The 12,991-nt window shown below is 48.9% G+C and overlaps 1 protein-coding gene across 2 annotated transcripts in view; it reads left to right on the top strand.

The window, feature by feature from the left end:
• ARL13B (ARF like GTPase 13B) overlaps positions 1-12,991 on the top strand; it is an 836,406-nt gene that overhangs the window by 734,939 nt on the left and 88,476 nt on the right. For both annotated transcript variants that reach the window (XM_086934423.1, XM_086934422.1), the window contains exon 8: positions 10,992-11,214. In XM_086934423.1, coding sequence (XP_086790549.1) covers positions 10,992-11,214 — 223 coding nt within the window. The remainder of the gene's footprint in view (positions 1-10,991; positions 11,215-12,991) is intronic.

The raw sequence follows: 12,991 nt of genomic DNA, 5'->3' as shown, positions 1-12,991 counted from the left end.
CCGAATAATGGAGCAACAACAGAGACGGGGCAAAAAAGATACAGAAATGATAAAAACAATACAGGATCAGGCACACGAAAAACAATGAGGCTGACAAGGCAAAAAGGATCAGAGCAAGCTCAGAACACTTACGGCCTACCACTGGCCTTGAACTACGAGCAGCAGCGGTCAAGTGGACACAGACGCACAGGTGGTGCTGCACGGTGCGGGTGCCAGGATGTGAAAAAGGTTTGAGAACTGCAAGCCCAAATGGCTGTGGTGCTGGACAGGCCACAGACAATCTAATTTAGAACAGAGAACCCTGAAAGGCCTTCAGACAGGAACATCATTCGGTGTCTGGGCCTATCTAAAAAACCAAAGGCAAAACATGAATCTGTTCCTGACAGATGGGATTAAGATAGAAATTGTGACTAAAGTCTGCCAAACTACTTTTCAGTAGCTTGTGGGCTTTGTGTTCATACTCAGAATTGTTCCACATTCCACTGCTAGATTTGTCTCATAGTCTAGAAAGTTTGACCACGTCACTCACTGGCTTCCCTCGAGGATACAATTAGATTAAAGTGTGATGTCTAGCCTACAGAGTAGTCCGCCCAACCCTCAATCCTCACTTGCTTACCACCATAAATTGCCAGGTGGTATGTGACATCTCAACAGCAAAGTTTTGGGCTCGGGATAGTATTGGGAGGGGTCTATGAACCCTTTAGAACACTAGGATGATTCTGCAGAGCAGTTGGACAGGTATGAGGAACTTGGGGAGGCCAGTGGACTGGACAGTTCCCCAGATACTGGCATGCTCTCCTCCAACTGCTGGAATGGCTTGATAAATTGCTTATAGTCCCAAACTATACACAGCAAGTTAATTTGAGGAGTCATTTGACATGAATGTAAAGTAGGTGGTAATGGTCCCTCAAAATAAAACTTTTTTGATGCAAACAGAGTGTGATTCTTTGTGAATTCATGTGAGGCATCGTATTTGCCAGTGAGGTGGAGATATCTAGGGAAGATCAGAGACCACAGAACCTAAAACCGAAGCAGCCAAAAGAGAAGTGAACCTGGGAACAAGATATAAGATAATCCCTTTAAGAAAGATAGTGAAACTTATGTAAGGACTTTGATCACTGAGGGAAGGTTTGATGGCTTTTGAATCATGGGGAATATGTTTCAGGACCCAGGAAAGCACACGGCCCAACTCCCACGTTGAAAGGCACTGCCAAGTTCATGTGGTGAATGACAGATTTGTAGTTAGTCTCGCCTTCCATGAGATAAGATGCTTACTGTTGGGTAACACTCCGAATACACCACGCTGAGGGGCGCACCTGATTGAGAGAGGATTGATGCCACAGTTTTATATATTATCTGATAGACTACTAGCTGCAGATTCCTTACCTTTTAATTTCCCAGTCGTCCGGCTGGATCTGGAAACTTTTGCTCCCACAATACCCCCTTCGCCTGCCAATGGGTGGCTCCATTCTGCTCTGCTTGACATGTTCGGTATTATTAGCGTCAGTTATGACGTCACGGTCACCTATATATGCGCCACCCAGGTGCGCAGATGTCAGTACTTTTCTTTCTGCGCCAGTTGAGCACCCATCTGGGAAGAGCTACCCCTCTTTTGCTTTTTGACAGAATTGTTTTAGACTGTTTCTCAAGTTTGTAAAAAAAAAATTCACATTGTGTGCGAGGATGTCTTTGAGGAAGACAGGGTTTAAACCGTGCAGCTCCTATCACTGTATGATGTCGGTTACCAGCCCCCTCCTCGTCTGTCTCTGGTGTCTCAAGCGCAACCAGAGCTCGAAGTTGTGCTCGGACTGTCAGGCAATGGCTCTGAAGGCCTTGCGGGAGCTGGCTATGAAGCTTCTTGCAGTCCAGCAGTCGACACCATTCAGCGAGACTCAGCGGACGTCCTGTCCCGACCGAAGAAGAGGTCGCTGAACCGATCCCAGAGCCCAAACTCCTCTTCATCTCACTCAAGGTCGTCGGGACACTCTGGAAAGAGGCACAAGAAGAAGACCAAGCGAACTTCATCTTCACCTCAACTGTCGTCCGGCGACGAACGAGGTTAAGGAGCACTGACACTTTAGGCATGGCTCTGCGGAGCCAGAGCCAGGGTCGACTTCGTGCCTCCCTCCCATTCCTGGAGCTGGAGCGACCCCGCTCAAATGAAAGAGTTTTACGAGGTAATGCACCGCGTATTTGAGCGGGCTGACCCCACTGGTGAGACCCTGGGCCACACAGGGTCGGAAGGGGCCTCATCGGATTTGACGCTGTCCACTCCGGCCACGGCACCGGTGAGGCCACAGGGATCCGATCCCGGATCCAGGACGAAGCTGGTGGTGCCATTGCGACCTATCCCAGCATCGGACCCGAAGTCTGTGCCTTCGGTGCCACCAGCGCCCACCAGCGGTGCAAACCCCATCTTTATCTCTGACGACACGGACCTGGAATTGTCACTCGATGCTGATTGAACCCATGGGTTCTATTTTGTCGTTTGAACATTTTGATTATGTTTTTGGCTCGGGATAGGATTGAGAGGAGTCTATGAACCCTTTGGAACACTAGGATGATTCTGCTCAGCAGTTGGACAGGTGTGGGGAACTTGAGGAGGCCAGTGGACTGGACAGTTCCCCAGATACTGGCATGCTCTCTCCTCCAACTGTCGCTACGGAGGAGGGAGCATCTTATGCATGGTGGTTAAGAGGACAGCCGAGGTCCCTAGGACTAGAGTTGCTCTCTATGCAGGTCAGGACTTATCTCCTGACCAGTGTTCTTCAACCTGGGGCTTCCACATCTGAACCCCTTTTGACCTTCAATGAAGCACTTACTGATGTCCTTCTAGGCACGTGGGCCAAGCCTAGCACAGGGGATCCTGTGAGTAGGACAATTGCACACCGCCATCACCCAACGTTCCTCAGTCAACACCCTAACCCTGAAAGCTTGGTGGTGCAGGCTTGTACCTCCCAGGGTGCGTTCCCTTCCAACCCTCCGGATAGGGAATCCTAGAGGCTGGAAGCACTTGGGAAGATGTTTTCTTCCTCCAGCCTGGCATTGCGGTCGGTGAATACTACATGCTTATTGAGCCTTTCTTCCACTCCCTTTGTGAAATGGTTGTGCAAGTGCTGCCACAATTCCTGGGAGAGGGCCGGGCTTTGCTCTGTCAGGCGATTAAGGACGGAAGAGCTGCAGCAAAATTCACCATAAGGTGTGGCCTTGACACAACTGATTTGCAGGGCAGAACAATTTCATCGACCATGATCTTGCAACGCTATACCTGGCTTCGGACAACTGGCTTCTCCGACAATTGATGGACATACAGTTTGATGGATCACTTCTTTTGGGGAGAAGGCAGACTTGGCCATAGTGAGGTTCAAGGACTCTCAAGCTGGCCAGATCCTTGGGCCTCTCTTCTATACCTCGTGCCCAGTCTAGCTTTCGCCCTTTTCGTGGCAATGGAAGGGGTTTCCACCGCGCCAGCCCTATTCCAGCCACCACCCTGCACAGACTTTCCAAGTTGTATGGGGACCTGGTTCATTGCGGCCAAGGAATGGAAGCCAGAAGTCATCGGCCATCCTATCCTCCACAGCCGTAGCCACCATGCACTCCTAGTCTGACTCTGCAAGACCACGCCACTCGATTTGGCGGGGGATTCCATCATCATCTCCCTCACTGGAGGTCCATAACATCGGACAAGTGGGTCTTGCAGATCATTCAGGAGAGCTATTCTCCACCTTTCCTTTCTTTTCCTCCTCTCTTTCTGCCAAATTTAGAACGGCTGACGGAGGATCATTTAAAATTGCGCCAACAGGGAGCTATAGAGAGGGTCCCGGATTCAGAAGTAGGCAGTGGCTGTTATTCCCGCTACTTGCTGATTCCAAAGAAGAATAAGGGGCTATGGCCCATTTAAGATCTTCGGACCGTCAATCTCTTCCTCAAGAAGTTCAAGATGCTTACTTTAGCTCTGGTCTTGTCTGCCTTAGACCAAGAAGACTGGATTGGTAGCATTGGACCTGCAGGATGCATATTTTCACATCCCCATTCTGCCGGGTCGCAGGCGTTGCCTGCGGTTCAAGGTAGGACGCAAGCACTTTCAGTTTACCGTGCTCCCCTTCAGCCTTACCAGCACCCATCTGGTGTTCACCAAGGTGATGGTGGTGGTGACAGCTCATCTGCGCAGGTTTATGGGTCAGTCTTCCCCTACCTCGATGACCGGCTGTTGAAGTCGTTCTCGCCCCAGGCTGTCTTCTCCCACCTTCAGACTACGGCAAACCTTCTGCATTTGCTGGGGTTCTGTATAAATGCGTCAAAGTCACACCTGACTACTTTTTAGATGCTCCCTTTCATCAGCGCTGTTCTGGACACAGTGCAATTTCGGGCCTATCCTCCCTTGCAGAGAGTTCAGGATATTCAGGATATGATTCCGATGTTTCAGCCTCTATCCTGGATTTCGGATGAGACTGACTCTGAGGCTGTTGGGCCTCAGGGCCACCTGCTGGTAAAGTATGCCAGATTGCGTATGCAGGCTTTGCAGTTGGACCTGAAGTTAAATTGAGCACAGCATCGGGAAAATCTCACCGACATGGTCCTGATCTCGGAAGGAACTGTGAGAGATCTGCAGTGGTGGTTGATTAACTGCGTTTGGGTCAGCGGCAGACCCTTCTCCCTTACCCAACCAGATCTCACAGTTGTGACAGATGCGTCACTTCTGGGATGGGGTGGCCATCTGGGAGAGGTGGACATCAGGAGATACTGGTCTCTGTTGGAATCGGGCTCCACGTCAATTTGTTGGAGCTTCGAGTGATTTGGTTGGCATTGAAGGCATTTCTTCCCTCAGTCAAGGGGAAGTTAGTGCTGGTGTTCATGGGCAACACTACCACCATGTGGTACTGTAGCAAGCAGGGCGGGGTGGGGTCATGGACCCTATGTCGAGTGGCCCTGGGTCTCTGGACATGGCTAGAACAGCAGGGCATAAGCCTGGTGGTTCAACACCTGGAAGGTTCTCTGAATCCCAGGGCGGACTAACTCAGCCATCGATGCCTAGCAGATCACGAATAACGTCTCCAGTTGGAGGTGGCGCAAGGTCTCTTTCAGCATTGGGGACAACTTTAGTTAGATCTGTTCACCTCTGAAGAGAACGCTCAGTGTCAGCAATGCTGCACGCTGGAGTTTCTAAGGCTGCTATCGCTCAGCGACGCCTTTCGTCGCGACTGGTGCTCAGGCCAGCTGTACGCATTAGAGCCCATACCGCTCCTGCCCAGGGTTCTGAGAAGATCAGGAACGACTGGGCCGAGTCATTCTTGTGGCTCTAGGCTGGTATTCAGCGCTTTCGAAAATGAGCATCTATCTTCTGATCAAGCTGCTCCTTCGGGAGGATCTTCTGTCGCAGTAGCAGGAGAGGGTCTCCACCCGAACCTTTCCACTCTTTACTTCCATGCATGAAGATTGAGCGGCAGTAGATGATGGCTTTTTACCTTCCTTCTGAAGTGTGCAACGTTATTTTGGCAGCCAGGCGCCCCTCCACTAAGACCGTATACGCCTGCCGTTGGCAGAAATTTTTATTATACTGTACGGAAAGATCTTTTGACCATCTTTCTGGTTCACTTTCCTCTGTTCTTCTATTCCTTCTAACCCTTGCCCAGCAGGACTCTGCGTTGTGTATCTTTCTGCTCTATCTGCTTTTTTGCGATTGCCAGACTAACCCTCTCTCTTTAGGTCTCCAATTGTAAATAGTGTTTTGAAGAGGCTGGCACAATTGGTTTTTCCCACGCCCCTTGTTATGCCGCAGTGGAACCATAATTTGGTCCTCACTTTTCTTATTTGTGCTCCCTTTGATCCTTTACACAACTGTCCCCTCTAGCTGCTTACCATCAAGACAGCCTTTCTGGTGGCGAAAACATCTGCCTGGATGGTGAGTGAGTTGCAGACAAGATCTTGTACGCCTACTTATATGATGTCCTTTCCAGATAAAGTAATGCTTCATTCTTTCCGAAGGTGGTGGCCCCATTCCATCTGGGTCAGTCTGTCACGCTGCGTACCTGCTTTGCTCCTCCGCATCCCTCTAAGTAAGAGGAGCGTCTCCGCTGACTGTACCCAAAAGAGTATTGTCATTCTACCTTGACTGCAGAAGAGTTCAGGGTGGATTACTAACTCTTTGTGGGGTACGAGGGAGCTTAGAAGGGTCAGGCAGTGCATTGCAGAAAAGGACCATTTCTCGCTGGGTAGTTCTCTGCATTAAGATCTGCTGTGCCCTGGCTAAGAAGCAGCCCCTAAGGGATTAAGGGCCCATTCCACAAAGGGAAATGCTGCCACTACGGCCTTGGCTCGGGGTGTCCCAGTCCTGGACATTTGTGGAGTAGCAACATGGGTATCTTTGCACTAGTTTGCCAAGCACTACTGCTTGGACAGTCCGGTCTGCAGGAACTGGTATTTTGCCAGTTCGGTCCTGCAGGACTTCCTTGTGTGAGGAATTGGTTCGCAACCCACCGCCAGGAGTGTATGGCTTGGGTATCTAATTCAAAGGTAAGGCATCTGCAGCTAGACGTCTCTTTCAGATGAACATGTGACTTATCTTCGGTACTGCATTATCTGGTAGAAACTCTTGTCTAGATGCAGATTTCTTAAAGGTCCACCCATGCCTCCCCGCTTTGCGGATTGATTTTGTAAGGGCTGGGGTTACTACATTTTTCAGGGCCCTAGTTTTGCACATGTTTTCATCTGTTACTTCATGGCTCTGCGCTTCTGGCTTGGAAAAAATGTAAAGTTCTGACGTCCGCGTGCCTGGGTGGCACATATGTGACTGTGACGTCCTAGCAGGCACTAATGATGTCAACGACGTCACGCAGAGCCAAATGGGGCCACCTGATGACAAGCACAAGGGGTATTTCTTGAGTAAAAGTTTCCTAATCTAGCATGTCGTCTGGAAAATTCAAATGTAAGGAACCTGCAGCTAGATAGAGCCTCTACCATATAATGTGTTACCGTAGGTAAGTGGCTTCAATTGGTTAGAAATGTGTGCTGCAGACTCTTTATTGGACTCTGGAGTATGAATGCTTTTCACATTTTACCAGCGCGACCATATGGAAAATGGTTGGTCAGTTGTAGCTACGGTGGATGGAGAGCATGTTGTGCCCTGGGGGTAGACTTGGTTTTAAGATGCGGTTTAAAGTTGTCTTTGTTTTAAGACAAATGTGTTTTTTTAGCTATTTTATGTCTTTCACATAGTTAAAGTACATTTTTTTGTTGATGTGTTTTTTTAGTTCTCTTTACCATCTGAAGTAGGTTTGGTGACACATATCTATCTCTACCAGACCACTTATGATCTACATCTGACATATATTATGTGGTTGCTTACCATTTAGGTTGTTATAACCACGTTTTCCAGCATCTCCTCAACCATAATCATAGGACGTTTCCAATTTTAAAATATCTCTCCTTTCAATCAGGGTCACAAGAGGCTTCCAAAAACTTTCCTATTTATGAGCATTGTTTTCACAACTCATAAGTAAAAGTTCCCCATCTCAACCAGTCTGTTAACAAAGGCTTTACTGTACTCTGAAGCAGTCTACTGTATGCCACTACACTATATGCCGATCTATTCCACTCTACGCCACTCCTCTCTAATCTATCCTGTGTCATACCACTATACACCACTCTATTCTACGCTGCTGCACTCTGCCACTGCATTCTACAACACTTTATTCAAAACTAATGTATTCTACACCACTGCACTCTATGCTAGTCTACTCTGTACCACTTCAGTGTACCTGTATTCTATGCAACTTTACCTCGCCCTACTCTACGCCACTGCACTCTGCAACACCGCACTCTGTGCCACTCTGCTGTACCCCACTGCACTCTGTTTTCCCCAATCTACGCCAATGCACTCAATATCTATACACCACTCTTATCTACTGTGAACCACTGCACACTGACCTCTACGCCATTTCACAATATGCCTCTCTACTTTGCACCCCTCTACTGCATGCCAATGCACTCTACGCCAACTCAATCATTCAAAGCATTTATATAGCGCACTACTCACCCGGAGGGTCTCAAGGCGCTAGGGGAGGGGGGGTCCGCTACTGCTCGAACAGCCAGGTCTTGAGCTGCTTCCTGAAGGCAAGGTGGTCCTGGGTCAGGCGGAGGTGGGTCGGGAGGGAGTTCCAAGTCTTGGCGGCCAGGTAGGAGAAGGACCTTCCTCCTGTGGTGGCTCTTCGGATGCGGGGGACGGAGGCGAGGGCGTGGCCGGTCGATCGAAGCTGGCGTGTGGTGGCGTAGAAGTTGAGGCGGCTGTTGAGGTATCCTGGGCCTTGGTTGTGTAGGGCTTTGTGTGCGTGGGTGAGGAGACGGAAGGTGATTCTCTTGTTGACCGGGAGCCAGTGCAGATCTCTCAGGTGTCCGGAGATGTGGTTGCGTCGGGGGATGTCCAGGATGAGTCGTGCAGAGGCGTTCTGAATCCGCTGGAGTCTCTTCTGGAGTTTGGCGGTGGTTCCGGCGTAGAGGGAGTTCCGTAGTCCAGACGGCTGGTGACGAGGGCCTGGGTGACCGTCTTCCTGGTCTCGGTGGGGATCCACCGGAAGATCTTACGTAGCATGCGCAGGATGTTGAAGCACGACGAGGAGACGGCGTTGACTTGTCTGGTCATGGAGAGGGAGGAGTCCAGGATGAAGCCCAGGTTGCGTGCGTGGTCTGTTGGTTTGGGTGCGTTGCCCAGGGTGGGGGGCCACCAGGAGTCGTCCCAGGCGGGGGGTGAAGATCCCAGGATGAGGACTTCCGTCTTGTCCGAATTCAGTTTCAGGTGGCTGTTCATCATCCACTTGGCTACGTCTGTCATCCCTTCGTGTAGGTTGGCTCTGGCGGTGGCGGGGTCGTTGGTGAGGGAGAGGATCAGCTGGGTGTCGTCGGCGTAGGAGATGATGTTGAGGTTGTGTTGGCGTGCGATGGCTGCGAGGGGGCTCATGTAGACGTTGAAGAGGGTTGGGCTGAGCGAGGAGCCTTGGGGAATGCCGCAGATGACTTCGGTGGCTTCTGATCTGAACGGGGGGAGGCGGACTCTGTGTCCTTCCGGCGAGGAACGAGATGATCCATTCCAGTGCCTTCTCCTGGATTCTGACGTTGCTGAGGCGCCGCACTAGGGTACGGTGGCAGACAGTGTCGAAGGCCCCGGAGAGGTCTAGGAGGATGAGGGCCGCTGTTTCTCCGTTTTCGAGCAGGGCTCGGATGTCATCGGTGGCTGCGATCAGGGCGGACTTTGTGCTGTGGTTGGCCCGGAAGCCAGACTGAGAGAGGTCGAGGGATCCGTTCGTCTCGAGGAAGGCGGCCAGCTGCATGTTGACGGTCTTCTCGATGACTTTTGCAGGAAACTGGAGCAGCGAGATGGGGCGGTAGTTCTTGAGGTCGGTGGGGTCGGCTGATGGCTTCTTTAGTAGAGCGCTGAGTTCGGCGTGCTTCCAGCTATTCGGGAAGGTAGCGGTGTTGAAGGAGGTGTTGATGATGTCCCGCAGGTGGGGTGCGATGACAGCGTCGGCCTTGTTGAAGACGTGGTGAGGGCAGGGGTCGGTCGGAGATCCGGAGTGGATGGAGTTCATCGTGCGGATGGTGTCTTCGGTGCTGAACTACTCTGCATCACTGCACTCTAAACCACTATATTCTACTCTGCTACACTTTACGCTGCTACATGCTACGCCACTCTACACCATTGCTCTCTAAGTCACTGCATTCCATACCACTCCATTCTACTCTGCACCATTGTACTCATCACCGCAACTCTGCACCACCCTACTCTACGTCACTGCACTCGACAACACTGCAAGGCTGCACTCTCTGCCACTACTCCACTGCACTCTACACCACTCTACTCTGCACCACTGCTCTCTACACCACTCTACTGCTCTCCATGCCAATGCACTCTATGCCAATCTACTCTGCATCATTCCACTGTACGCTGCCATACTCTATGCCTGCCACTCTACTCTACACCTCTACACTCTGCCATTGTACTTTGTCCTACACCACTGCACTTTACGCCACTCTACTCTGCACCACTCCACTCGGTCACTTCACTCTACTCTAAAACAATCTACTGCGCCACTCCACGGCATTGCACTCTACCCACTGTAGTTTACGCTGTGCCACTCACCTCTTCTCTGCACCACTCCACTCTTATAAAAGAATCCAACATTGGCAAAGCGAATAGTGGCAGCTAAAATACATTAGCAAAGCGGCTCCTTTTGACGTTGTCAGTGCCTATTAAAATCTTCCCTCCCCTATCCTTCAACCTGCTACTATCTTTCTAAATATATTTAATTTTTACAAAGTTATCTTTTTCTGCTGTAGTACTGGTGTTCTCTTTTTACTTTCACATTCTCTCATACTGAAAAATGAATTATTCTGTGTACTCATTATATTTGGCCTCGTGGTTTTAGTGAAAATCCGTGTGGTGTTGGAAAGAAATATTTTCAATTTGAACGACTGCCAGAGGCAGGTCAGATACCTTAATTCAAAATGTAAAGCAAGAAGAGGGGGGTATTTAGGACTTGTTTTGTACCCTGGCAGAAGCATGTGTGATTGTCAGCCTGCTAATGTCTCACAAGTATGCAGCACCTCACAATCTCAAGACTTTATGTGGCACTAATTGACTCTGGACTTTCTAATAACTCATTAGAAACTGTAACCCAAAACAATGCAGGTGGAAGTACGTTATGCTTTTTGCAGCATGACATAGTTTTTTTTTAAACCTTTTGCTTTCTTGTAAATATTCTGTTCCATTTTTCTCTCTGGCACTAAGGTAAGGATGATTCAGGTACATTAGGAAAGTATTGACACGCAGTATTACCTGTTATGAATAAAAGTAGAACAATATTTTGATTTCACACAAAAATACTTTGTAGAAATTGGTCTTCAAAGCTCCCTGCTTTAATGTAATGCACTTTCTTCTTAAGATGCGTTGAAGGTGGATTACTATTACTAAGGTATTTTTTATATCATTATATCATTAGAACGAAGACAAACTGAGGAAAGCGAGAGAGAAGAAAAAGCAGAAACTTGAGAATGGCCAAAGCGTTCATTTGGTACCAAGGAAACATGAAGCAGAAGAGGAAGAGGGCCAGCGAAGCAGTCCTGCGTCTGAGGGTGGCTTGTTGGATACATACAAATATGCATTGAAAGAACAGTTGGAACAAGAAGATTACGATCAACAAAGAGAGGGACATCCAGATGCTGGTACTTACTCATTAGGCACAATTGTCTGCAGGATGGTCATATAGTTTGATCGTGGCTTTTTAGTCTTGCACTTAGAGCAGTTACATTGGCACTAGTTAACCACTTCTGAGTTGTAGTGTTTTGTCGAAGAACTAAACAGTATTGCAGAAACTGTGCAGAAAAGGAAAACACATGCAAACACACGGCAAAAAGAAGACGCATCTGCACAGCTGATTGTTGATTGCCAGGCTCCGGATTGTATTGAAAGACTAGAATCAAATATGATGTCTCTCTCTTTGGAAAAAAAACATGTATTCTCTAGGGATGTGCAGCAACCCTTTATTTTGCCAAGTAATTCATGAGTTTTCATTTAGGGGATGTACTTCCAGTGCTTCCCATGCTACTGGATTCAAGCTAGCCGGGGTGATACCCCGAAACCTGGCCCAGGATGCTTGTTTCCGGTCCAGGGAGGACCTGGCCTGGCAGTTTGGGCTGGACTGTTCCCATGAGGAGCAGGGTCAAGACTGATTTGCTTATGACTGGGTTTAAACTGGAATGGTATGTTGAGTTAAAAACGATAGATTTTTGGCCAGATCTCTGTACTGGGGTGATTGTGTGACATTGTTCAGCATTCCATCCATCATTTGTTCTTTTTGCAGAGACAAATTGGGCATTTCAGTAGCTTGTCTTGCGGGTGTTAGAGAGCAGATACCCAGTGCATGTTCCACATGGAGAAGCACAAATGGAAGCTTCGTGGTCACTCTTTGGTCAACATGCTTTTGGCATTATGGGCTCCAAACGTAGATCACTTTGCATACTTCTTAATGAAAACCGTGATGTCTACTGTTCAATATCATCCCCTCTAAGCTCAGCCATAGGGAGCAGCTTCATGACTGACTTGACCTTTCAATTGCACTATAGTTTTCCACCATTTCCCTAAATGCCAGGTTAAGCTCAGGTAATGTGGTTATCCACGTTCCCACTTGAAAGGACAAAGAAATTCTCATAACCTATTCCTTCTGTACATTAGCTCAGTACGTCATGGCTTATTTTATAGGCAGAGGGTGTTAGTTACAAGAATCTGGTGTAGGCCTACTCCCAAATGTGAAATTCTTGAACCTACATTCATTGAACTTGGACAGATAACATTCTTTTTTGATAATCAAGTTTATTGGTTTTGAAAAACAAATCGCAAAAAAAAAGACTGTAAAATCAAGCACATTGTTTGGCTAGAGACAACAGAGACTTGTAAGGCACTTTTAGAATGAATAAAAAACACACTTGCCTATGATCATTCTTGTACAAGAAGCACATGTGCCCCCTAGGGCCACAGGTTGAACCACTTGCCCCATATCCTGCCAAAAAGCTCGTGGCAACCCTGGGCCTCAAAGAGGGCCTCCTCCTGGGTTCCACACCAATCCACTCCCTGTCTCCATTTCCACCTAGTTGGTGGCTTGGCTTGGGACCAGAGTGCCACTATATCATGCTTCGCCACCGCTGTTTCTTGGAAGTGCTTATCTGCCCGGGAGCCATTTAGGCCATCAAACACACCCAGGACCAGGCGCAATGGGTCATGAGGAACATCCCACCCCAGGGACTGTGTAATTTCTAATTCCACCCCCACCCAAAATGGCGCAAGGATGGGACATTGCCAAATCATGTGGTAGAAGTCCGCAGGGGCATGACTGCATTGCGTGCAGGGCGGGGAAGGCCACATACGGGCCCTGTAAAGGGCACTGGAGTGAGGTAGGCCGTATGGAGGTAATAGAGTTGGACTAGACACAGCTTGGAGGAGGTG

The sequence above is a fragment of the Lissotriton vulgaris genome, chromosome 8 (assembly GCF_964263255.1).
Source record: "Lissotriton vulgaris chromosome 8, aLisVul1.2, whole genome shotgun sequence".
NCBI classification, from domain to species: Eukaryota; Metazoa; Chordata; class Amphibia; order Caudata; family Salamandridae; genus Lissotriton; species Lissotriton vulgaris.
Note: the sequence above shows the minus strand (reverse complement) of the source record. Positions and strands in the feature narration are given on the sequence as shown.